Source organism: Trifolium pratense, linkage group LG2, assembly GCF_020283565.1.
Source record: "Trifolium pratense cultivar HEN17-A07 linkage group LG2, ARS_RC_1.1, whole genome shotgun sequence".
Taxonomy (NCBI): Eukaryota; Viridiplantae; Streptophyta; class Magnoliopsida; order Fabales; family Fabaceae; genus Trifolium; species Trifolium pratense.
In genome coordinates, this window is record NC_060060.1 from 27,161,098 (window position 1) to 27,188,291 (window position 27,194).

The window sequence follows — 27,194 nt, forward strand, 5'->3', positions numbered from 1 at the left end:
ATATATTTTAAAATAAAAAATTGAAAATTAATAAAATAATTTGATAGTAAATTAATAATAAAATAATTAATTTTTAAATATATATGTGATTTTCTCACAAGGGTAATTTTGTAATTTATATAATCTAAAAAATCAAAATTCTCCTAAAATTACAATATTTTAAATTAAAATAATTATTAAAAAATTGCAAAATAAGAATATTAATTTAAATTTAATAACAACTTAAATATAATTCTTTTGCAATGGTAGTTTTATTATTTACATATATCATATATTTATTAGCTTATCTAACATGTATAATTGAGTTATTTATTTGATCATGATTCATATAAAAAACTTAATTTGTTTATTTTCTCATGATTTGTATTTAAAATTTAAAGTTATTTGATTACTTTTTCTTTTTGTACAATTACTTATTTATATTTTTATTTATAAAATTCAAAGTATTACAATATAATTTTTAACAAATAACAATTGTTTTACGAGGGTAATTTTGTCATTTAAATATGTTATGTATCTTATCATATTGGTATGAACAAATATGTATTAAAAATATGATATAATAGTTATCATGTTTGTTATCCTGTGTGCACCAAACACAGGATAGGATAACTGAGGATAACTGTTATCCTGCTGATATCCTATCCTATCACTATCCTGTTGTATATCCTATCCTGTCACTATCCTATCATGCGCACCAAACGGGCCCTTATAGATAGCCCTTTTTGTTACCAAACTCTCAATAAAAACTCCAATTGTTAGAATTTAAGCTTATGAATAAATCCAACTCAAAATAGCAGTGCATTTTATGAGAGAGTCTCATAAGCACCCTATGCCCCAGTTAATAGTTTGATCTATGATATCACTAAAATATGTCTAATACTTGTTTTTGCTTATTTTGTATTTTTAAGAGTAAAAATTTGGAATATGAAGAATTTAGTGCATTTGATGCATATATTTTGATTGATGTTAAGTGGAAGGCATTCCTTAATGACGAGTTGGCAGAAATTCAATGCCTATTAACCATAGCCATAAGGTCAAGAAACCGTACTAGAAGCTAAAAACATGAAAAGTCACACTTTTGATCATCTTGAGAGCCTGGCAAGCCGTGGCATGGCAACCCAAACTGAGGCAAAAGACTTCGTATAATGCCTAGCACACGACCTGTGGCAGCCTCAGGGACAGATTTTGACAGTTTTTTGACTATATGAGTTTATGTTAGAACTTCGATTTGAGTTTGATATGTAACCAAATAATTGTTGTTAAGTTTCATCTATTAATTTAGTATAAAAAAAAATCATCTTTTAATAGAAACATTAATTTTAAATCTTGTATTGTGGCATGAGAAGGATTGCGTGTTTGAATGATAGGCAAGCGTTGTTAATCCGAATAGTGTTTTCTATACTATTGTTCTAATCAAGTTATAAACATATATAGGTGAAGAACTAAAATGAAACTTCTCATGCAAGTATGGGTGAAGAACTAAAATTATGTAAAAAGATAATTTTGCATTCTTTTATAAGTGTCATTTTGTAAGAATCTTTATCTTCAAAATTATTCATGACTAATTATTTCAACGATTTGAATCCCCTAAAGTGAATAAAGTGTAAAGTGAAAAAATCAAAAGTTCTTATTGTAACAATCTCATGATTTATTATCATGTATTTATAATATATACATTTAATTAATGAATTAAATGTTGATATTACTCATTTTACACTCTAAAGAAAATCATTCACTTTAAATGAGCCGGATCCGTATTGCAAAGTGTTAGAAATAATTCTAACACAAAGACAACAATATGTAGAATAAATAATTAAAAATATTATAAGAAAATAATAAATAATTTTATCAAAATTAATAAAATTCACTAATTTTTTTCATCATTAGATAAAGTGACAATCACATTAAAAATATTCACAAAGACAACCGCAAGATCTCGTGCTTGAACCAAAGTGAACTCGTATAGCAATATCGGTATTGGTGAGATAAGTTAGATCTTACAGACTAAAATTTATTAATTCTATTGATAAATGTAAACAACCTTAAAAAGATAAATTAGAGCAATACAATATTAAACCTTTTCTTACATGAATATAACGACACAAATAGAGAAAAATCTTGGAAAAAGAAAGAAAGGAATAAAAATTATATTTCCCTTCACATTTCAAAGATTATGTCTAATTAAGTCACAGGAATCCTTTGTCTTGAAAGCTTTTGATGCAGTCATCAAACATTTGTTCAAGGGATTTGAATTGAGGAAATCCTAATTGAGTGATTTTGGTAGTGTCCATGCTATGGTTATTATTATCTCCTTCCTGGCTACTACACCTGTATAGAGGAAAATAAAACACAAAAACTTACTCTGGTGGAAAATAGGATACAAACTAGCGGAAAATAATTTTACAATATATTTAATAGCAACAGTTTATTCTGCTAAATAATTTCACAGTATCCTACTTCAAATGTATAAGATGGATCCTTATAAAAAAATGTATGAGATGGAAAAATGTTTGGTTTCTGCCACCCTACCAGTTTCTCGCACGCCCCGCTACTTAAGTAGCGGACGTTATAAGACTGATAAATTTTTGAAAAATATTGTCCGCTATTTAAATAGAAGACATTATAAAAAAACAAATATGATAGGGTGTTCCGCTACTTAAGTAGCGGACAGGGGTATTTTTGTAATGTTGTAGGACACGCGAGAAAATGAATAGGGTAGCAAAATAAAATCTTTTTTTATAGAAAATATCCATTAAACAAGTATTTTTTTTACAGTCATTAAATTCATAGATGATATACAACATTAATACTTATAAACTCACTTGGATTCATATGGATAGGAAGGATATTTAGCCCTAAGCATTTGGATGATTTGAGACCAGTGAGCAACAGTGCTTGAACAAATAAGCCTGCCAGATGCTTTGGGCTCTTCCATAGCCAATATGTGGGCTGCAATCACATCATCTATATGGACAAAGCCCACCGTTGTGTTTGGGTGTTCTCCTATCAAACCTGTTAAATAAAAAAAATATGTACCTTTAATTAGTTTTTAGTTGTTATTTTATCTTCTCAATTTTTCTATAATACTTGTAAAAATAAAGTGCAGCTTTGATTACATTTTTTAAACGGTGAAATTCAATAATCAGTTGTTAATATTAGTTTTTTCCTTCAGTATCAGGACTTGAACTTTGATCTTTTAACTCTTAGCTGAAACTGATTGAACTATCCGACCGCGTGGCTTTGATAATTAAAGTGAAAAAATGAACTGATCTAACCTTTGATGATGCCTAGTATCATGAGCAGTGTGCTGGCTGGCTGTGGTGCAAGAAGTGGACCAACAACGAAAGAGGGATTAACTACCACTAGATCAATCCCACCTTCCTTTGCAATCCTCCAAGCCTCTTTTTCTCCTAAAGTCTTTGCATAAGCATACCACAGCTGCATAATTAATTTATCAGTTTCATATACAATGTCAACTACACCAATTCATGAGTTTGATCATCTTTATTGAAGAATTATCTTGAAATTTTTGAAATTTTGTTAATTTCAAAATGAGTTTTTTTAGATAGACGAAATGACAAGTTATTGAAAACTCACATAAACAAAATGGAGGAATCAAAGTTCGAACCCTAGTCATGACGTTTGACCTAACAATTTCGGCATTTCTGCCAGTTGAACTAGGATTTGTGGACAATTTCAAAATTATTCTTAAATATTGAGAAAAAATAAAATAAAATTTGTTATTATTTCCGTCACGAAAGAATTTAAAAGAGATTTAATTTTTTTTCCATCTCTCATTTTATTAGTTGCTATAGTTCTTGTTAAGAAATCTCACATCATATGTGAGTTGCCCTGGACAAAGGTTTATAAGTAAGGGACAATCCTCACCTTACAAGTGAAGGTGGTGATTGTCTCTTATTTATAAACCCTTAACGACTCTGATACCGTATTAGTCCTATTAGTTAGTTCTATATATTTTTTCTCTAGTGTGTAAAATATAGCACAAGGTGGTGATCAAAACAAGAATGTGAGATTACTTGATGGTGTATAATAATTGAGAAGGAAGTGTTGTTACGTTATAACGTTTGCAGTATTCAGAATCACTCCAATGAGATTCATTAAGAGGAGAAACTTGTTGCACATCGTCACGGTATCTTATGGAAGAGCATGAAGATGTTAGCACCACACGTTTCACCTTTGCTTTGATGCATGAGTTGAGCACATTCTGTGTTCCTTTTATACATGGATCAATCAAAGTAGCCTACAACATATTTCAAATACCAAAAAAATTAATTACCATGTGTACACACAATAATGATGTTATGTGATGCTATTAAAAGGATGAAAATATATCCGTGTTAGCATAGTTTAATTGGTTGAGACATTAAGCTACTTGTAGGGACAGAGGTTCCAGGTTCAAACTCATAACTCATACAACTTGGAGGTTCCAGGTTCAAACTCGAGTTACGGGGTCTAGTCTAAATGTCTAATAACATTGGCATCACAAGTTGAGTTAAATCTTACAACAACAATTTTGTCTATATAACTAAATTAGTTCCCACAATATCTTTGATTTAATTGGTATGCAATATCTTAGCATACAACCAATTAGCTATAACTATAACATTCAGGTCTAAGTATTTTTGGTACCTGAATGTTGTTATCATATGGAACAAGAACAGGGGAAGCTGTATGAAACACACCATCAACACCACTCACTGCCTCATCAAAACTTCCATCCACTAACAGATCTGCTTTTAAAAGCTTCAATCGCTCTTTGTTTCCACTTAGTTCAGTAAGATAACCAACCTTCTCCAAATCATCTGCAAATTAATTGTTTGGATTAAAAATAAATAATCAATTATCATCAAAAACACATAATAATTAATGACATAATAATGTTAATTAATACCTGGGTTTCTTACTGTAGTCCTTACTGTATGACCCTTTTCTAATAAGGCTTTCACTAGGTAAGCAGCTATGAATCCAGTGCCCCCTGTAACACAAAACTCAGGCATCTCTAATTTATTCTCTTTCTCTGAGTTTCCTCCTCCTCATCAGTTTTGTGGGTTGGTTTTATTTACAATCAAAGGGATAAATAAGTAAGTAGGAGAGTCACGTGAGATGCGTATCCCAATAAATTTATTTTGTTGAGTAGTAAATTAACCAAAATTATATTTTAGTGGGTGGGATACAGATGATTCATTCGAATCATATGAATGTATGAGTTTAATTGCCTTGATGTAACTTGGTTAACACATCATATTTTAATGGTAATTTAGTCTCTAATTATAAGAATCTGTTTAATCACTGCATGTACGTCAATACACAATTTTAATCACTAATATCTTTAATTATCTATTAGTAAAAATTATAAAGATTTAATATTTTGAAAATATTCATCAAAACAAATTGAACAAAATTTTATATGCTAATATTTACATTTATATATTATTAAAAAAATACGATTAAAATAAGGTAAATGAATAGTACATTTTTGTCAAACAAGTTTCTTTGACTCATTTTTGCTTATATTTTAAATATAATTACTACTAATTGAATGTAATTACTTCAATAACCACAAGATTTTAAACATAATTACTACTAGAGCTATAAAAAATGAGTCAGACTACTAGGCTTAGTTTATTAGCCTACAAATTTGTTACTAGAGCTAAAAAAAATGAGTCGGGCTAATCGACGGTAGTTTATTAGCCTACAATTTTGGATAGGTCAGGCCTAAAAAATCTAACTTAATTATAAGTGGACCCTTTTGGCCCAACACCGTGTAGCTCATATGAAAATTAGGTTGGGTCGGACTAATCCATTAGGCTTTGGGCAGACCTTTTATATAACTATTTATGCCATTTTGTGAAAATAATATCAATAGGACATAAAAAAATTATTATTTAATTAAAAAATTATTATAAAAAATATATTGAATGTGTAAGCTTAATTGAAAATTTATTATAAAAAATTATTATTTAATTGAAAAATTATTATGAAAAATATATTTACCTAAGACTTTTTTAAAAATTTAGTTTATAATTTATTAATTTGATTCAATTTTTTTTACAGGAATCAACCTATAGTTTAATTGATATTTAGTGTTGATTTAAAACTTATTTACACTTGCGTCAAATTAAATATCTATAAAATTGATAATTATGTGGAACTAATACATCATAGTGGCATAAAAAAAATTGAATAAATAGAAAAAAATAAAATGAAATGGGCGGACTAGCTCATTGGCCCACATGTGCCCATATAGGGTTGGGATCGCTAATTTGTAGCCCAAAAATAATTGGGCCCAGCCAATTTGGCCCACATATGTAGTCTTACCCATTGGACTAGGCTGAATCAGCCCATTTGACAGCTCTAATATTTACATATAAATATAAACCACTTAATTATTTGTAAGCTGTAAATTATTATATTCTGACTCCTCTAAAATTAGTGATTATCTTAATTTAAGTAATATCCACCGATAATTAATAACTAATATAACAAACCAAATTGACATATGATTTGCTTACGTATACTGTTTAAAACTAATCTTCAATAAATGGAGAGAGAGAGAGAGAGAGAGAGAGAGAGAGAGAGATTTATCGTGGTTCACACCACAAACCGATGTTACTCAAGTCCCAATGCAACCACTATGACTACCTAGGCCTAGAATCTCTTGACTACGTACCTAGACCCTATAAAGATTCTCTTGATCATCAGACGCTTCTTACTGCTTAAAAATATTCTTCTGCAAGGACGCAAATGATTAGACACAAAGAATCTCCGACATATGTCTAGAAGATGAAGTGTCGACTTTGACTTATCCGATCTTCTGTGGTGTACAAAGGAAGAATGTTCATATACAAAACATGATGATCATATTCATATCCAAAATTTGATAAAATTGTGTGTTCCATTGCTTACGATATACTATCTAGATGACCATTAAATGCTACACAGAGAAACACACATTAGAGTATCAAATTGTTCATGAAAATATTATTATCATCAAAACATAAAAAATAGAGGGTATTGTTCTTAAACTCATTCTGGTTTAACATAAAATTCTTAAGACTAAAGTTCAACCCTTAGCCTTAGCAATATTTAGCATTTCTATTTATTTTTCATAAAGCCTATTGTAATTGTTTTTTATTTTACAAGACCTCATATTAATACATGCTTTAGGGCTCTAATTATGTTGGGCAAGCCATGTACTTAAGGACAAATTTTTCAAGAGAATCAAAATTCGATTCTTAGGTTGTGTTTGTTTCAAGGATTAAAATTACAATCTTGAAAATATCATTACAGGTAATATTGTTAAATTTTTTTTTTTTACAGTTATACTCCTTCCGATCCTTTTTATAAGGAACACTTTGGAAATTTTATTTGGTCCTTTTTATAAGAAACACTCTTTAAATTTATTCTTTCTTAAATGCACAATTCCATTTGTACCCTTATTAAATGAAATCAAATACTTCATTCCAATGCACTAGCATTAATTAGAGAGATATATTCTCCATGTTAGTCCAAGGTTACTTTTGGAATACAATATAAAACTATAGAATTATTAATGAGAAAATTAGTTTCCTTAGTTCATGTGTTTTTTTCAAAGTGTTTCTTATAAAAAGGACCGGATGGAGTATTGTTAAAAGTATTCTTGTTTCAAGAATATTTTGAAATTTATTCTTGTTTGATTCTCACCCTCAAATTTCAATTTCACAAATCAAATTTCAATTTATTCTTGTTTGAAATCAAATTTTTTTTCTAGAGTTTCATTTTTTAGCTTATAAATTTATTTAAAAAACTAAGTATATCTAAAATAAATAAAAAATTCACAAAAATCGTGGGCATCATTACGGAGGATGGTGGGGATGTGTGTGTCAGCACACCGGCACGCACTTATGCAGTTATCGTAAATTACAATCAATTCTTAATCTGTGTCTAATAAACTACAAGCACCGTCAAAAATCTTCCAACAGTTTTTCTAAAATTTTGGAATTTGTTATGAGAAGAAAAGAAAGAACCTGAATGCCATTTCGTCCAAATTCACACCTACCTACCCAACATTAATAAGAAGCCTCTGTCTCCAACTTCAACGTTATAATCTTCTCTGTTCTTTTCATCGTTAATTATTAATCAGATAAAATGAAGAGCGAGAAAAAGTCATCGTTACAAGATCTAATTGAGAATTCAGGTGGTTGTGTTGTTACTGATGGTGGTTTTGCCACACATCTTGAAACACTTGGTGCTTCTATCAATGATCCTCTTTGGAGTGCTATTTGTTTGATCAAACAGCCTCATCTTATCAAACAGGTTTTTAATTCCATTCCGCTCTGTTCCATTCCATTCCGCTCCACTGGTTTTAAAATATCTGAACAGACCTTTTAATGTTTGTGTTGTGATAAATTTAATAAATTAATTTGTTTATAGGTTCACTTGGAATATTTGGAGGCTGGTGCAGATATATTGGTTACTTCATCTTACCAGGTAATTTTTTTGAGATTTTAGGTTTAAGTTTCCGTTTCCATTTTGAATTATTTGCAATACTTTTGTGCTTTGTGGTGTGTCAATTTTGTTATAATTTGTCATCAAAGATCAACTTTATGTTATGCATGTTAAAATTAGTCAATGCATCTCAATTGTTTTATTTTAACTTATCTCTTTCATCATCTGCATGTCCATCTATAGGCTTATAAGAACATTTTTTCTAATTTGATGATAATGTTTCAAATTCGGGACCGTGTCATGTGATGTGGGGCTGTGTCTGCAATTGCATCAGACTGTAATTGTATTGTGATTGTAAATCACTGTCAAAATTTCATTGGAGCGCCCCCAACGTAGTTGGTGCAATGTCCACATTGCACCACATCAGGCCGCAAATAAGAATGTAGTGATCATACATTTTTGTTTGTCTTACTTTTCTTGATATCATAGATTTAGAGAATGGCCACAACTCCATCCACATTCCCAAATGCACAAAGAATTTAAAACCATATTTAACTAAGGCCATCTGCTATAGAAACTAATTCAAACTGTGCTTAAGTTTATATTTGGTGTACTGTAGTGCCAGATGTGCACTTTTTGTTTTTGGTCAAGTAGTCTGATGACTATAATTCCACCCTTAAGGTAAATAAGTGGAATGTACAGGGTTTGAACTCCGGCTCCTGCATATAAAATGTGATGTCCCTACCAGCTGAGTTAAGCTCATGGGGACAATATAAAATGTGAATGCCGCATGTGCACTTGTGCACATAACATGGTAGAACAGTATAATCTGTTGCGATCAACTTAATAACATTCATGGCTTAGGAATTTTATGTTCCTAAGATTCATGTATGATGATAGACTTCTAACTGTTTAGAATAAACCAAAGAAGTGTCTTCCATCTTGTCAATTAACATAACATATAAAGCATTTTCTTGTGATTTTCTTTATTTCATTACTTCCAATTTCTGAAACTGACATTTTCAATATATTTGAAGTAGAAATCCTAACATTGTAGACCAAAATATATAATTTTCTTATGGATTTTTTTTTATAATTATAGGCTACAATTCCTGGATTTTTGTCCAAGGGGCTGTCCATTGAAGAAGGGGAAGCACTATTACAGAGAAGTGTCAAGTTGGCAGTTGAAGCTCGTGACAGTTTCGGGACATCTGCTAAAAGAAATCCTGGAAATAAATATAGAAGAGCTTTGGTTGCAGCCTCCATTGGAAGCTATGGTGCTTATCTTGCTGATGGCTCCGAGTACAGGTGCTTCTACCGTCCTTAAATGTCTACAGAGGGATTGCTTTTGTGGAGTTTTGTTTGGATTCGATATTTTAACAGAATTTATTCATGCTATTAATTTATTCTTAGGGGACTGTATGGACCAGATGTGAATTTGAAGAAGTTGAAAGATTTTCATCGCCGCAGATTGCAAGTTCTTGTTGAAGCTGGTCCAGATTTGCTTGCTTTTGAGACTATTCCAAACAAACTTGAAGCTCAGGTCTTTTCTTTTGTGCCCGTAAACTTGTTACTTAGATAAATAAGCACATGTAGCTGTAATTCCTTAAACTAAAATTAATGCAAACTAATTGTATATAACTTTGCTCGGTATTGTTATAATTGCTTTGGAACATTGTCAAACCAGGATTCTTCTATTCTTTAATTTTTCTACTTCTCTCACATTTCTCTGGTATTGGCATTTGCATTTTGAAATCCATCATAATCTATCTAACTGTTTTGATACTTTATTTCCAAAAACATACACACCGTTTGGTACTTTAAACTTTGTTCAACTTCATGTAGTGTAATCTCCTATGCACAGTTATAATTGCAGTTTTTCTTGCTGCATCATGACCATTTAAAGGAGCTACATACACACTAAAAATTAGAAGTCCTACTTTATAAATACTTTAATAATATAGTAGAAATCAAAATTTAAAAATACTTTGATAATGTTGAGATGAAACAATTATGTTTATGTATAGCCTCTCAACTATTGAGAATTTTATATCATTGATAATGCCGAGATAATACTGTTTTCAGTATGAAGCACAAACACTTTTTAGATTAGGCGTGTTCCGGTGTCGGATACACGTCTGTGTCAGACACCGACAAGACACCGACACTTATGATTACACTAAATTATGTCATCTTCTCAAATTATTACCGGTGTCAACATGTCACTGTCCGTGTCATGTCCGGTGTCCGTGTCTGTGTCCGTGCTTCATACTTTTCACTGATTTCTTTGCCTGATTTCATGATGTAGCTATCTGTATGGGCTATCTCTGTTTAAAATTCTTTCACTATCAAACTGATCTTTCTATTATTTTAAACACTAAATTTTAATATGCTCTGTTGGTATTCATATGCAACCTTTTTTATTGCAGGCTTTGGTTGAGTTGCTTGAAGAAATAAATGTCCAAATCCCTTCTTGGATCTGTTTTACATCTGTAGATGGTGAAAATGCTCCCTCAGGAGAAAGTTTCCAAGAATGTCTTGAAGTTATAAATAAGTGTAACAAAGTAGAGGCCGTTGGTATAAACTGTGCACCTCCCCATTTTATGGAAAGTCTCATCTCGAAATTTAAGCAGGTACCTCTTAAATCTCATATCATTAGTTCAAATACTTGATAAATATTTTTAGTCTCATTTTTGTAGAATGGAAAATTTATAGTCTTGTTCTTGCAGTTGACAAAGAAGGCGATCATTGTCTATCCCAACAGTGGAGAGGTTTGGGATGGTATCGCGAAAAAATGGCTTGTAAGTCAGAGTTTTCTCCCTCCCTCATTAATTCCTTTTATCTTTTGCACTCTCGTAGAACGCATATCCTCTATGGCCGGCATTACCGAGCCATCGAAGTGTTACACATTCACATGCCGGTTAAATAATGTTTTACATGTCTATCTAATTGTGTTTTCAATCTATTTTCATTGACAGCCATCAAAGTGTTTTCATGACGATGATTTTGGATTTCACGCAACAAGATGGCGTGATTTGGGAGCTAAAATAATAGGAGGTTGTTGCCGGACTACACCCTCTACCATTCAAATTATTTCTAATGCTTTAAGAGAAAATATTTAGTTTTGCTCACTCATGTAACTTATTTTTTCAATTTGCGAGATTTTCACAAAGAGTTTTCCATAAATTGAAGTTTTAAACTCTTGTTTTAAACTTATTCATTCAAATTATGACGGTTATAAATTAAGACTGAGGGAGGGAGTATTGTATAAAAAGAGTTAAATAATGACGGTTAAATTATTGTATAAATCAACACCGTCATAATTTTCCATTAAAAGTTTTTTTTTTTTTTTTTGTAATTTGAGAAAAAAAATTGATTTTTTTCTTTAAATTATGACTGGTGGAGTATTGTATGAGGCCCCTAATTCCTCTCCTCATTATTATTATAATAAAAGGACAAATTTGTTCTACAGATAAAATGATTAAATTTCGTGGCAACCATCTAGAAGCCAGCACAGGCGACACTGGGACAAGGACAACAGACTTTTAAAAACGTGAAGGAAAAAAGATCTCTTGGATGTTTTCTCTCTAGGTCTTCTATGTATTTTTTATACACCAAATATTCCAATTTTGTTCTTTCTAAAAACTTCGATTCGCAAAAATCAAAGTTTTTTCTAGTTCAAATTCAGGGAAAATTCGGTTAATAGAAACCAAATTTTATTTTCAATGCAAAAAAAATTCGGTTCTTAACAATCGAAGTGTTTATTGAAAGGTAAAAAAGTAAAATCCAGAAGGGAAAAAAAAATCATGAGAGACCTAAAGAGAAAACATCATTCTCAATACCACGTACACATCCACTAATCAAAGAGAGAAATCAAATATAATACGCATCTAGAATTGGGCCCAATGTTTGATTTCACTTTTTGAGTTTTTTTTGGAAACCGGGTATCTCTGCGCGCAACTGGAAGACTAATCCATCGAGTCTTGTGAGACTCAAATGGGTGGCAAATTTTTCTTAAGAGTTTTAAGTATAATAATTTATATAAATAAATAATATATTTTTTGTATTATTCATAATAAGTTTGATAGGGTAATTTAAAATTTAGGTCAAATAAATATATTTTACCGATCAATTATTTTTCTTATATTACACGAGGTAATATAAAAACTACACTAACACTCCCTCTTGTCCATATTATAAGGAAAAAAAAATTATTTTTTAGGTTAATAGAATGTGATGTATTTAATCAATGATATAATTTAAATACACCAATCATTCTATCAACATGTGAAACAAACATTTTCTCATAATACTCCATCTAGTTCTTACTATAAATTTTTCTTACTTTTTAAATTTATTAAATGATTGAAGTATCTGATCTATAATATAAGCTAGATGCGTCAAGTTGGATAGACTATATTATATAAGTATAACCAAAGTTTCATAGGATCTATCCATTCAAGGTGAAGAAATCAAATCCAATAATGGACTACACAACCCTTATGCTACTCATATCCATTTTGTGGACAATTATTTTTTTCTTCATCACTAACCATGGAACCAAAACCTCTAAATCATCTTCCAAGCTTCCACCTGGTCCTCATCCTTATCCTATCATTGGAAACATCTTGGAGTTAGTTGGCACAAACCCTTTAGATGCATTCACTCATCTTTCTAAAATTTATGGACCTATAATTACTCTCAAATTGGGAACTTCAACAACCATAGTGATTTCTTCTCCACAAATAGCCAAAGAAACACTTCACACATATGACATAGTTTTTTCAAGCAGGACAGTCCCAGATGCTGCAAAGACACATGATCATCACAAAGTTTCAATGGTATGGATGCCACCATCATCCAAATGGAGGACTCTTAGAAGAGCTTGTGCCACAAAAATATTCTCCCCTCAACAACTTGAGTCAACAAAATTCCATCGCAAGAGAAAGGTGCAAGACTTGATTAATTATGTTCATAAGTGTTCTGAGAAAGGTGAAGCTTTTGATTTTGGTGAGGTTGTTCTTGCAACAGTTATGAATTCAATATCTGAAACTTTCATTTCTATGGATTTATTTCATTACTGTGGTTCTAGTGATGATGTTAAGAAATCAAAGGAGTTTAAGGAATTGGTATTTGGTATTATGGAAGAAGTTGGAACGCCTAATGTTGTTGACTTTTTCCCTTTTTTCAAATTTCTTGACCCACAAGGTGTAAAAAAAAGGATGAGCAAACATTTTGTGAAGTTGATTGCTTTTTTTGATGAAGTGATGGAAGAAAGAATTCGTTTAAGAGATTCTGATCAATCTAAGGAATACCATGATGTGTTAGATTCATTTCTGGATCTTCTTAAAGAACAGTGTTTCGAATTGTGTCGCCGCGATGTCTTACACTTATTTTTAGTAAGTATTTCACTTTGATTTACAAATTGCACTTATTTTGCCTTCGGCTAAAGTTGACACATTCATATGGTCAGAACAACTATGGTTGTTTGATCGAGATTGAATCTGATCTAACAAACATGATTTTCCTAAATGTATAAACGCGTCAAAACCGTATTAAACATCGATCTCGATTTAATGATTGTCCTAGATGTGTAAATGGGTCAACACAGTATTTAATTTCCGTTAGTCGTATTCGGACTTGCAAGATTTTAGTTTTTTAATTGGATATGTTTCAAAACAATTTGTTTCATATTTTAAAGCTTATATTTCTATATACGTAGACTCCAATTATTCGTTAAAAGATAGTCCAATAAAAAACACTCGTATATCTGACTTTTTTGTTTATTTTCTTATACTCTAGCGGATTCCACTAATAGATTGGATAATAATCTAACTCTCGTTTTAGAATCTTGTGAGATATATTTCAATATTTGCTTTAGAGAGTAATTTGGTGTACTGGAGCGGTGGGATGATTGAAGATAGTCTTTGGCTGTCATTAGATAATGATTGTGGTTTATTTTTTCTCTACAGTTTGATGATTAAAGTTAGCAAATTAATATTCGAATATTAGTCAGAAAAAATATTCACATTTAGTGTCCTCCGACATGCCTCAAATAGAGACAAACATGTGAAAAAACAAACATTAAAGTTAATAATTTTTCAGTTTTATGAGTATAACGCAAATTGGGGCGTGAGTTCGAATTAACAATTATCTTCTCAACATGTGTTTGATATGTTATGTGATCAGGATTTATTCGTAGCTGGAATAGACACAACATCGACCACAGTGGAATGGGCAATGGCAGAGTTGTTACATAACCCAAGTAAACTGACAAAGCTTAGAGAGGAAATTCAACAAATTCATGATAAATCTGGACAAATTGAAGAATCTGATGCATCAAATTTGCCTTACCTAAGGGCAGTAGTGAAAGAAACATTAAGGCTTCATCCACCAGTTCCATTTCTAGTACCTCACAAATCAAAACATGATGGTGAATTAGCTGGCTACATGATACCAAAAGATGCACAAATTCTAGTAAATGTATGGTCAATTGGAAGAGATTCAAGCATTTGGGCTAACCCAAATTCATTTGAACCTGAAAGATTTTTGGATATTGAAACAGATTTCAAAGGTAGAGATTTTGAACTTGTTCCATTTGGTGCTGGCAGAAGAATTTGTCCTGGATTACCTTTGGCTTCAAGGTCCATTCACTACATATTGGCCTCTCTTTTGTATCATTTTGACTTGAAGCTAGCTGATGATCTAAAATCTGATGATATCGATATGAGTCATATGTTTGGAGTTACATTACATAAGGCTCAACCTCTTCTAGTTGTGCCCATCAAAGCTTAGATGGTAATATAATATCTATGATTCAATCATTAGATATTTTATGTGTTTGGATTGATTTATGTACCTTTGAAAAAATTTACCAAACTACTTGTTAAAGTAAGTGAGAGAACATAAATAACTTATGGTATGTTCATGGGTTAAATAAGTTTTTAGTTATTATAAATATATTGAATTTTATTTTTAGTCCCTATAAGAAATTTCAGTAATTTTTTATCCCTCAAATATTTTCTATCACAATATTTGGTCCCTAGTTTTTACTTGACTCTTGTGTACTTTCATATTTTTGAAAGGTTTTTTGTATACATATTTATAATATTATAAGAAGCTCTTCCACAAAGTTTAGAATTTTTTATTGTAAGATGAACTATTTATGAATTTTTAAGCGTCAAAAACTAAAAAATTCATATTTAATTCATCCTTTGTTAAAAAAAAATTAAAATTTTGCAAGAAAGATTTGTATAATGTACTAAACATAACTGCGGAAAAAAATTTAAAATTTTGAATAATATGCACGAGTTGACGGAAAAGCAGGATACAAAATCAACACATGAAATATTTGAGGGACCAAAACTTGTTAATAAAGAAGCTCTTTCACAAATTTACATACTATTTTTTTGAAAAACAATAATGATTAAACCTTTTAAAAATTAATATGTTTATTTCTTTTTAAATTTTTTTTAAAAAAAAAATGTCACATAAGTAATTTTTAGTCAAAAAGTCAACGAGAAACTATCAAATGCAAAGGGGGTAAACTTGGGGGCTAAAATTGCACAATTGAAACTTGGGGGGCAAAATCGCACAATTATCAAACTTAAGGGGTTAAAATCGCACAATTGAAACTTGGGGGGCAAAACTGCAATTAATCCTTTTTTTTTTATAAAAATGTGAGTTTTTTTGTTGGAAAATTACCCAATTATTTTAAAATTTTAATTTTTTAAGAAATCTATAATAAACAATTAATACTCTTCAAATTATTTTTTTTCTATTTTTAGGGAGAGTTTGCCAACCATTTTAGTCCCACAAAAGTTGATAGATTAATCACTACTATTACACACAGAGGATACTCATTTACGCCAAAAAAAGTGATTTTTTTTATAAAAAAAAACTATAACAATATATATAACCATAATTATCTATAATAGTCCAATTGACATGAGGTAAGGGAAGGGTATAAACAATATTAGAAACGAAACCATTAACAAAGGTTAACATCTCTAATCCTTGTTGCAATGTACATCGTTATTACACCAGAAAGATGTTTTCAAATGTTACACAAAAAATAAATTAAATATTGCAGAAAATAGCAATTAGCAAATGCCCTCAATTCTAACATCTATTAACAATGGATTTTGCCAGCGGAGGTTTAAAAATTTTCTTCATTTTCATATGCTTGTTTTTTGTCTTAACATTTATTCCTTATTCACAAGCTTCAAATTCATATTGGAATGAATTACTTCATCCAAAACTAACGGTGAAAATAACATCAAAAATTCCAGGTGGAAATGTTCGTGTTAAATGCATATCTAGTGAGAATGATATTATCGGTGGATATTTGAATTCTTCAAGCACAAAGCCATTCACATTCGATGTGAAACTTAAATTTCTCACGACAATACGATACAATTGCTTATTGACACAACATGGTAAAGAAATTGGACAATTTTTGGGATTTCGAAGTGGTACTTATTGCGATAAAGGTTGTATATGGGAACTTCACCGACATTATGCTTTGCGTATATCTTCAAGAAGTGGTTATGTTAATCAAACATATAAGGCAATAGGTAGCCCTGATGATCATAATTATGATTTTTCATAGTTATAATTCATATGACTTGTGTCAATATTTTATTTTAAAGGGGGAGATTTTTTAGGAAATCATAGCAACTCCAGAATTCATTGTACATAGTTAGAATAGCTAGCTTGGATATTTTCTATAATATTATCATTTAGAAATTTAAAAAAGCTGTTTATTTAATGTTTTATTATTCTTTTGTCACGAAAAAAAATCCGCAAATTTCACGAACATCACAAAGTGTTTTTTTGTTGCGCGCGAGGTGTTTGGTTTTATAAAATAAAAGGGAAAAAAATAATGTAAATCTGCAAAATTGTCACGGATAGAATCCTTCACCATTTCATGCAACATTATTCATTTGTTACTTATAAGCCGCAAGTACATTATAAAATTTGGTATTGGTATTCTTTTGTTGATTTCTTACATGCAACATTATTCATTTGCATTACCCCTAATTTTCAATGTAATAACACATCAATGATAACATTGTCTAAATAATGCACTATGTCAAAAAATACCAAGGGAAAAAAGTATTGCATCATTAAGAAATTGCTTAATTGTAGTTTTGAACATTAATTTACTCTATAAAGATTTTGGTCCTTGATTTAAATGTTTTCAATTTTAGTCGCTTTATTTATAAAAATTCATAATTTTTGTCCACTATCATACTTGAAGATATTGAATTTGTTAAGGGATTGCAAAGTGCAAACGGTTCCTTTCATTTCACCAAGTTTTATTACTCCTGATCAATCGATAAGGGAATGCAATTGTATGATCCATTTGCTACCGAGAACAAATGTGGTGCTAATGATATGATCACATTACCATTTTTAATTTGATTATGGCGGAGGACGAAAATTTCCTCTCATAAGGGCTTTTATGAAGAAGTTAATGTTTTTACGCCTTAACAAGACCGGTTTTTGGCATGCCTTTGTTTGGGTTATTTGGAGCGTGAGAAATTGTTGGGATTGATTGCAATGTAAGTCCCACATTGCTAATGAAGAAAAAGAAGGAGGTTAAAAAATAGCTATTGAAAGTCCCACATCGCTTAGAATTGTGAAGCAAGGAGGAAATCAAAGCTATATAATGGACTTAAGTTCTTTGTTTATAATTGCACCAAGCATTAACACTTGTAAACACTTTAAGTTTATATTTGTGTCTTTTTGCTTTTCTCTTATGCTCTTGTTTAAGAGTATTTGAGATGTAGTTCAAATATTTACTTTGGAGAGTGTGGGTGTAGTGGGGCATGGGGTGGTTGAGAGTGAAGTCTACAGTGGAGGGAGTTCCGCTGTGAAGTTTAGGCTAGAGAAAATTGATGTTTGGCTTATAGAAAATCAAGTCAAGGATGTGTTGATGCAATCAGGGTTACACAAGGTCAGCTTGGAGAGGTGGTGGTTATAACACTCGACATCAGTCTGGAGAGGCGGTGCTAAGAATACTCGGGTTACGTGTGAAACAACAACTTATTATGATGCAGAGGTGCTAGTGGAAGTTGGGAATCGGTGGAGTGTTGAGTCATGGACTTTGGAAGCTCCTATCACATGTGTTTGAAGAAGAAATACTTTTGAATCCCTAGAGCTAGTTGAAGGTGGAGTTGTTCATCTCGGTGACGGAAAGCTTGTAAGGTTCAAGGTATAAGTGAGTTTCTTTTAACATAATGTGAGGTATTTTCTTGAACTTTGATGCATAGATAGTAGGTAGATACTTGTTAGATAGTTCTACTATTATTGGTTATGCATTTGTTACTAGTGGTGATTCTCATGTTTTGGTTAAGTTGTGGATCTTCGGGTGGGTACTTGTTAGTGACATGAGTTTAGTTGGACTAGTGAAACAAGGTTTACTAGGTGATGTAACTAAACTGGAATTGTTGGAGCCTAACAATGGCCTGAAGGTGGTTTCACAGATGTTTGAAGTTGTTCAAGTGACACATGGACATCGGTTGACATGGATGCAAGGTGTGTGATGATAGCGTGCGGGCATTGGTTGGCATTGATGCAAGGTACGCGGTTATCTCGATGGCTGATGAACTTCCGGAGAAAGCCAACATGGAAGTTGCACCATAAATTTTCAGCGAAGTTTCGAGATGAAATTCTTGGGATGGCTTGGTTCCAAGTGAAGAAAAATCTTGGGATGGTTTAGTTTCAAGTGAAGAAAATTCTTGGGATGGTTTAGTTCCAAGTGGAGTATACTCTTTATGGTGGAGTATGATAATTTAATTTGTCGGTATAGACAATGAGAATTATGATTGTCTGTGAAGACAATGATTGTCGGTATAGACAATGGAAGCAGAAGATAATGATTGTCGGTGTAGACAATGAAGATTGAAGACCATTACAATCAAGGTGGAGATTGTTGGGATTGATTGCAATGTAAGTCTCACATTGCTAATGAAGAAAAAGAAGGAGGTTAAAAAATAGCTATTGAAAGTCCCACATCGCTTAGAATTGTGAAGCAAGGAGGAAATCAAAGCTATATAATGGACCTAAGTTCTTTGTTTATAATTGCACCAAGCATTAACACTTGTAAACACTTTAAGTTTATATTTGTGTCTTTTTGCTTTTCTCTTATGCTCTTGTTTAAGAGTATTTGAGATGTAGTTCAAATATTTACTTTGGAGAGTGTGGGTGTAGTGGGGCATGGGGTGGTTGAGAGTGAAGTCTATGTGTTGTAATAATTTTCACATAGTGTTTATTCTCTGGTTGTCGGTTTTGACAACGGCCGTGGTTTTTTCTCCGGTTTCGGAGTTTCCACGTTATATTCTTGTGTTGTTGATTGCGTTCTTTTATTTTCTCTATGCCGGTTTTTCCCAACAACTGGTATCAGAGCTCTTGGTTTGATTCAGGAGGAGGGAGTTCCGCTGTGAAGTTTAGGCTAGAGAAAATTGATGTTTGGCTTATAGAAAATCAAGTCAAGGATGTGTTGATGCAATCAGGGTTACACAAGGTCAGCTTGGAGAGGTGGTGGTTATAACACTCGACATCAGTCTGGAGAGGCGGTGCTAAGAATACTCGGGTTACGTGTGAAACAACAACTTATTATGATGCAGAGGTGCTAGTGGAAGTTGGGAATCGGTGGAGTGTTGAGTCATGGACTTTGGAAGCTCCTATCACATGTGTTTGAAGAAGAAATACTTTTGAATCCCTAGAGCTAGTTGAAGGTGGAGTTGTTCATCTCGGTGACGGAAAGCTTGTAAGGTTCAAGGTATAAGTGAGTTTCTTTTAACATAATGTGAGGTATTTTCTTGAACTTTGATGCATAGATAGTAGGTAGATACTTGTTAGATAGTTCTACTATTATTGGTTATGCATTTGTTACTAGTGGTGATTCTCATGTTTTGGTTAAGTTGTGGATCTTCGGGTGGGTACTTGTTAGTGACATGAGTTTAGTTGGACTAGTGAAACAAGGTTTACTAGGTGATGTAACTAAACTGGAATTGTTGGAGCCTAACAATGGCCTGAAGGTGGTTTCACAGATGTTTGAAGTTGTTCAAGTGACACATGGACATCGGTTGACATGGATGCAAGGTGTGTGATGATAGCGTGCGGGCATTGGTTGGCATTGATGCAAGGTACGCGGTTATCTCGATGGCTGATGAACTTCCGGAGAAAGCCAACATGGAAGTTGCACCATAAATTTTCAGCGAAGTTTCGAGATGAAATTCTTGGGATGGCTTGGTTCCAAGTGAAGAAAAATCTTGGGATGGTTTAGTTTCAAGTGAAGAAAATTCTTGGGATGGTTTAGTTCCAAGTGGAGTATACTCTTTATGGTGGAGTATGATAATTTAATTTGTCGGTATAGACAATGAGAATTATGATTGTCTGTGAAGACAATGATTGTCGGTATAGACAATGGAAGCAGAAGATAATGATTGTCGGTGTAGACAATGAAGATTGAAGACCATTACAATCAAGGTGGAGATTGTTGGGATTGATTGCAATGTAAGTCTCACATTGCTAATGAAGAAAAAGAAGGAGGTTAAAAAATAGCTATTGAAAGTCCCACATCGCTTAGAATTGTGAAGCAAGGAGGAAATCAAAGCTATATAATGGACCTAAGTTCTTTGTTTATAATTGCACCAAGCATTAACACTTGTAAACACTTTAAGTTTATATTTGTGTCTTTTTGCTTTTCTCTTATGCTCTTGTTTAAGAGTATTTGAGATGTAGTTCAAATATTTACTTTGGAGAGTGTGGGTGTAGTGGGGCATGGGGTGGTTGAGAGTGAAGTCTATGTGTTGTAATAATTTTCACATAGTGTTTATTCTCTGGTTGTCGGTTTTGACAACGGCCGTGGTTTTTTCTCCGGTTTCGGAGTTTCCACGTTATATTCTTGTGTTGTTGATTGCGTTCTTTTATTTTCTCTATGCCGGTTTTTCCCAACAACTGGTATCAGAGCTCTTGGTTTGATTCAGGAGGAGGGAGTTCCGCTGTGAAGTTTAGGCTAGAGAAAATTGATGTTTGGCTTATAGAAAATCAAGTCAAGGATGTGTTGATGCAATCAGGGTTACACAAGGTCAGCTTGGAGAGGTGGTGGTTATAACACTCGACATCAGTCTGGAGAGGCGGTGCTAAGAATACTCGGGTTACGTGTGAAACAACAACTTATTATGATGCAGAGGTGCTAGTGGAAGTTGGGAATCGGTGGAGTGTTGAGTCATGGACTTTGGAAGCTCCTATCACATGTGTTTGAAGAAGAAATACTTTTGAATCCCTAGAGCTAGTTGAAGGTGGAGTTGTTCATCTCGGTGACGGAAAGCTTGTAAGGTTCAAGGTATAAGTGAGTTTCTTTTAACATAATGTGAGGTATTTTCTTGAACTTTGATGCATAGATAGTAGGTAGATACTTGTTAGATAGTTCTACTATTATTGGTTATGCATTTGTTACTAGTGGTGATTCTCATGTTTTGGTTAAGTTGTGGATCTTCGGGTGGGTACTTGTTAGTGACATGAGTTTAGTTGGACTAGTGAAACAAGGTTTACTAGGTGATGTAACTAAACTGGAATTGTTGGAGCCTAACAATGGCCTGAAGGTGGTTTCACAGATGTTTGAAGTTGTTCAAGTGACACATGGACATCGGTTGACATGGATGCAAGGTGTGTGATGATAGCGTGCGGGCATTGGTTGGCATTGATGCAAGGTACGCGGTTATCTCGATGGCTGATGAACTTCCGGAGAAAGCCAACATGGAAGTTGCACCATAAATTTTCAGCGAAGTTTCGAGATGAAATTCTTGGGATGGCTTGGTTCCAAGTGAAGAAAAATCTTGGGATGGTTTAGTTTCAAGTGAAGAAAATTCTTGGGATGGTTTAGTTCCAAGTGGAGTATACTCTTTATGGTGGAGTATGATAATTTAATTTGTCGGTATAGACAATGAGAATTATGATTGTCTGTGAAGACAATGATTGTCGGTATAGACAATGGAAGCAGAAGATAATGATTGTCGGTGTAGACAATGAAGATTGAAGACCATTACAATCAAGGTGGAGATTGTTGGGATTGATTGCAATGTAAGTCTCACATTGCTAATGAAGAAAAAGAAGGAGGTTAAAAAATAGCTATTGAAAGTCCCACATCGCTTAGAATTGTGAAGCAAGGAGGAAATCAAAGCTATATAATGGACCTAAGTTCTTTGTTTATAATTGCACCAAGCATTAACACTTGTAAACACTTTAAGTTTATATTTGTGTCTTTTTGCTTTTCTCTTATGCTCTTGTTTAAGAGTATTTGAGATGTAGTTCAAATATTTACTTTGGAGAGTGTGGGTGTAGTGGGGCATGGGGTGGTTGAGAGTGAAGTCTATGTGTTGTAATAATTTTCACATAGTGTTTATTCTCTGGTTGTCGGTTTTGACAACGGCCGTGGTTTTTTCTCCGGTTTCGGAGTTTCCACGTTATATTCTTGTGTTGTTGATTGCGTTCTTTTATTTTCTCTATGCCGGTTTTTCCCAACAACTGGTATCAGAGCTCTTGGTTTGATTCAGGAGGAGGGAGTTCCGCTGTGAAGTTTAGGCTAGAGAAAATTGATGTTTGGCTTATAGAAAATCAAGTCAAGGATGTGTTGATGCAATCAGGGTTACACAAGGTCAGCTTGGAGAGGCGGTGGTTATAACACTCGACATCAGTCTGGAGAGGCGGTGCTAAGAATACTCGGGTTACGTGTGAAACAACAACTTATTATGATGCAGAGGTGCTAGTGGAAGTTGGGAATCGGTGGAGTGTTGAGTCATGGACTTTGGAAGCTCCTATCACATGTGTTTGAAGAAGAAATACTTTTGAATCCCTAGAGCTAGTTGAAGGTGGAGTTGTTCATCTCGGTGACGGAAAGCTTGTAAGGTTCAAGGTATAAGTGAGTTTCTTTTAACATAATGTGAGGTATTTTCTTGAACTTTGATGCATAGATAGTAGGTAGATACTTGTTAGATAGTTCTACTATTATTGGTTATGCATTTGTTACTAGTGGTGATTCTCATGTTTTGGTTAAGTTGTGGATCTTCGGGTGGGTACTTGTTAGTGACATGAGTTTAGTTGGACTAGTGAAACAAGGTTTACTAGGTGATGTAACTAAACTGGAATTGTTGGAGCCTAACAATGGCCTGAAGGTGGTTTCACAGATGTTTGAAGTTGTTCAAGTGACACATGGGCATCGGTTGACATGGATGCAAGGTGTGTGATGATAGCGTGCGGGCATTGGTTGGCATTGATGCAAGGTACGCGGTTATCTCGATGGCTGATGAACTTCCGGAGAAAGCCAACATGGAAGTTGCACCATAAATTTTCAGCGAAGTTTCGAGATGAAATTCTTGGGATGGCTTGGTTCCAAGTGAAGAAAAATCTTGGGATGGTTTAGTTTCAAGTGAAGAAAATTCTTGGGATGGTTTAGTTCCAAGTGGAGTATACTCTTTATGGTGGAGTATGATAATTTAATTTGTCGGTATAGACAATGAGAATTATGATTGTCTGTGAAGACAATGATTGTCGGTATAGACAATGGAAGCAGAAGATAATGATTGTCGGTGTGGACAATGAAGATTGAAGACCATTACAATCAAGGTGGAGATTGTTGGGATTGATTGCAATGTAAGTCTCACATTGCTAATGAAGAAAAAGAAGGAGGTTAAAAAATAGCTATTGAAAGTCCCACATCGCTTAGAATTGTGAAGCAAGGAGGAAATCAAAGCTATATAATGGACCTAAGTTCTTTGTTTATAATTGCACCAAGCATTAACACTTGTAAACACTTTAAGTTTATATTTGTGTCTTTTTGCTTTTCTCTTATGCTCTTGTTTAAGAGTATTTGAGATGTAGTTCAAATATTTACTTTGGAGAGTGTGGGTGTAGTGGGGCATGAGGTGGTTGAGAGTGAAGTCTATGTGTTGTAATAATTTTCACATAGTGTTTATTCTCTGGTTGTCGGTTTTGACAACGGCCGTGGTTTTTTCTCCGGTTTTGGAGTTTCCACGTTATATTCTTGTGTTGTTGATTGCGTTCTTTTATTTTCTCTATGCCGGTTTTTCCCAACAGAAATGACTGTATCTTTAATAACAGGATTGTAAATGTTGAAGAGGTTGTTGACCAGATAAAACTTTTATCGTGGAAATGGTTCATTGGTAGAATGGAGAAGGGCCCTTGTATGCTATACGAATGGAAGTGTTGCCCGATGGATTGTTTAAGCAGATGATGGGGGAGTGTGTTGTGTGCTGGCTTGGGGGTTTCTGCTACTGTCTTGTGTCTGCTGTGGTGTTATTTTTTGCTTGTGGTCTGTGTTTAGTTGCTCTACCAGTGTTTAGCTCCCTCCTGTTTTCGTTTGGTTGCTGCTTGTTTTATTACTCTGTATTACTTTGTTTTGTTGTACCACCTGAACATGTCTTATGCTCTTGGTTGGTTTTATAAAAGTTTCACCTTTTGCTGCTCAAAAAAAAAAAACAAGACCGGTTTTTGGGTATTGTATTTTCATATTTTCATATAAGTAACACATTTAGAAAAACACACATACCAAGGAAGCTTATTTTTTTATTGAAAATTCTAAAATGTTATGTGTTTTTCTAAAACTAACCTTGAGAATGTGAATAAGTTGCATTTTATACAATTTTTTTTTTTTTTTTTTGGTAAAGTTTTTTTTTTTTTTGGTAAAGGCATTTTATACAATTTAATAAGGTTATACAAGAAATTATCTATTTAAGAAAAAATAAACTTAAAGAGTGTTTCTTATAAACATGACCAAAAAGAATTTTTAAAGTGTTCCTTATATATAAGACCGGAGGGAGTAATTCGTTATTCATCTGATTCATTCATTAATTTATCTATCTAATCCCATCCACAAGCTAGAAAATTAATTAACGAATTGAATTAGATCCAACCATTTAATTAAATGATGGCTGTAATCCATCCACCTAATTTAAAATCCAATAGATTATTGTCTTTTTTTTAAATCCAAATGGATAATCACTTTTATTATTAAAAAAAAGACTTTAATTGTTATGCACTGTCGGTGTAAAGATTCTTTACACATATATCCAATGATGCGTTACCACATCATTTAATGAATGTGACATATCATGTGTTTTTAAATACCATACATGATGTGTCAGTATATTATTGGATGCATGTGTAAAATACAGATTTTTTTTAAGAAAATAAATAAATAAAATTTAATTTTTTAACATTAAAAATAGATTTTTAATTAGTTAAAAATTCAATTTCCTTTTTAAAATATATTAACAATTTTGATAAAAAAATATTAACAATTAAATATTATATTTATCATTAATTTAACGATGGTGGTGGTTGGTGGCTTCCAGCGCCGCCGAACTGCCCAAAATTCTGTGTCCTGCCATCGTCCCTTGTCGCACCGGAGGTCTTGCATTGACCAGGTCATTGACCAGCCACTCACCACCACCGCCGGACCACCACCACCTTTCTCTTCTATTTTATTTTATTTTTCCTTTTGACTAAAAAAAAAGCCTAATGACAAGACGTCACATTTAAATGTGGAGAAATGTGGAATCCAGACTTCGAACCCCGACTACTCGAATAATGTCCTTGGTAGCTACCATTTGAGCTTACTTATGGGACACATACTTTTATTCTTTATTAAAATTATTTATTATTTAAATTATGTTATTAAGAAAATGAATTTTAATATAAAATATTTAGGGAGGTGTAAAAAGAATATTATGGGAATACTAAAATAATGTTTAGGCTTTGACGAAAAAAAAATCTTTCGACTTAGTGGAAAAAGGAATTTGGGTTTATTACACGTGAATCCATAAAAAACATTAAATTATATTTTTAAAATAATATTTTTTTAATAATCAATTAATAATTTTTGTTTGATATAGTAATAAATGGTATATTTTTTAAAAATGATCAATCAATTACTAAAAATATTTTTAAAAAATTAACATAGTTTAATAGATGGATCGGATGGATATCCATCCATTTAAAATATTATAATAGATCGATGGATGGGATGAATTATATGTTTAATCGATTGATTGGATTGGATTTTACAAAAAAAAAAAAAATAGTGTATTCTATGGATTATTTTAATCCATTAATTAGTATCAAATTCTAAATCCGTTCAATCTATCTATTTTAACACCCCTAGTATTTTACATTCTTTTTTTGAAAATTATTGGTTATAAATATAATAGTATATTTCAAGGAGTATGTTATGAAGGATATATTTTGGCTATTCTTAATTCTAACATTGTTTCGTAGGTGCCTATTTTCAATTACTGAAGTGTTAATTGATCGTTTGACTCCTAATAATATTTTTGAGTACTAGAGAGGTTTTCTTAGAGTGAGAATGATTACATATTGCACTCATATTACTTTTGAGTCCATTAATTCGTTGAAATCAATAGAGGAAGTTTATGTTGTTTTAGAGAGTTCATTTTCAAAAGAGAAATACAATGCCTAAAACATAAATATATATATGCATGCTAACACACACACACACACAAAATAATACAAGGATACACACTTCTTGACACAGGCTGTAAATTCTCGATTGATGTATGAACTCAATTTATAATTCCAAGAATTTAGTTTATTGTTAAGTTCAAGTTCATGGACGGACTAGATCATATCCCATTTATTTACAATTCAAATGCGATCGTAATCCTATATTAACTGAGAACCCACAAAGGATCTAG

General features: G+C 32.5%; 3 protein-coding genes across 3 annotated transcripts; 2 read left to right on the forward strand and 1 right to left on the reverse strand.

The window, feature by feature from the left end:
• Positions 1 to 2,000: 2,000 nt before the first annotated feature.
• On the reverse strand, positions 2,001 to 5,228 carry LOC123909511 (tetraketide alpha-pyrone reductase 2-like). The gene is made up of 6 exons (XM_045960354.1): positions 4,916 to 5,228; positions 4,654 to 4,826; positions 4,079 to 4,264; positions 3,279 to 3,441; positions 2,826 to 3,015; positions 2,001 to 2,331 (listed from the first exon to the last, which is right to left on the reverse strand). Exons 1-6 carry the CDS (start codon positions 5,019 to 5,021, stop codon positions 2,190 to 2,192), a joined length of 960 nt encoding a protein of 319 aa, XP_045816310.1. The 5' UTR covers positions 5,022 to 5,228; the 3' UTR covers positions 2,001 to 2,189.
• Positions 5,229 to 7,889: 2,661 nt separating this feature from the next.
• LOC123907717 (homocysteine S-methyltransferase 1) lies at positions 7,890 to 11,875 on the forward strand. Its single transcript, XM_045958085.1, has 7 exons — positions 7,890 to 8,319; positions 8,437 to 8,493; positions 9,554 to 9,759; positions 9,865 to 9,994; positions 10,881 to 11,084; positions 11,181 to 11,252; positions 11,430 to 11,875. The coding sequence occupies exons 1-7, from the start codon at positions 8,152 to 8,154 to the stop codon at positions 11,571 to 11,573; spliced, it is 981 nt and encodes a 326-aa protein (XP_045814041.1). The 5' UTR covers positions 7,890 to 8,151; the 3' UTR covers positions 11,574 to 11,875.
• Positions 11,876 to 12,725: 850 nt separating this feature from the next.
• Positions 12,726 to 15,439, forward strand: LOC123907716 (cytochrome P450 76T24-like). Its single transcript, XM_045958084.1, has 2 exons — positions 12,726 to 13,850; positions 14,641 to 15,439. Exons 1-2 carry the CDS (start codon positions 12,936 to 12,938, stop codon positions 15,244 to 15,246), a joined length of 1,521 nt encoding a protein of 506 aa, XP_045814040.1. The 5' UTR covers positions 12,726 to 12,935; the 3' UTR covers positions 15,247 to 15,439.
• Positions 15,440 to 27,194: the final 11,755 nt, after the last annotated feature.

Bases quoted from the DNA above. Each gene is read 5' to 3' on its own strand.
- LOC123909511 (XM_045960354.1), bottom strand. From the start codon at position 5,021: ATGCCTGAGTTTTGTGTTACAGGGGGCACTGGATTCATAGCTGCTTAC. The intron at 4,265-4,653 runs GTACCAAAAATA...AATATGTTGTAG, and splicing joins CATATGATAACAACATTCAG to GCTACTTTGATTGATCCATG. The intron at 2,332-2,825 runs GTGAGTTTATAA...TCCTCTATACAG, and splicing joins TCCTATCCATATGAATCCAA to GTGTAGTAGCCAGGAAGGAG.
- LOC123907717 (XM_045958085.1), top strand. From the start codon at position 8,152: ATGAAGAGCGAGAAAAAGTCATCGTTACAAGATCTAATTGAGAATTCA. The intron at 8,494-9,553 runs GTAATTTTTTTG...TTATAATTATAG, and splicing joins TGGTTACTTCATCTTACCAG to GCTACAATTCCTGGATTTTT. The intron at 9,995-10,880 runs GTCTTTTCTTTT...TTTTTATTGCAG, and splicing joins CAAACAAACTTGAAGCTCAG to GCTTTGGTTGAGTTGCTTGA.
- LOC123907716 (XM_045958084.1), top strand. From the start codon at position 12,936: ATGGACTACACAACCCTTATGCTACTCATATCCATTTTGTGGACAATT. The intron at 13,851-14,640 runs GTAAGTATTTCA...TTATGTGATCAG, and splicing joins ATGTCTTACACTTATTTTTA to GATTTATTCGTAGCTGGAAT.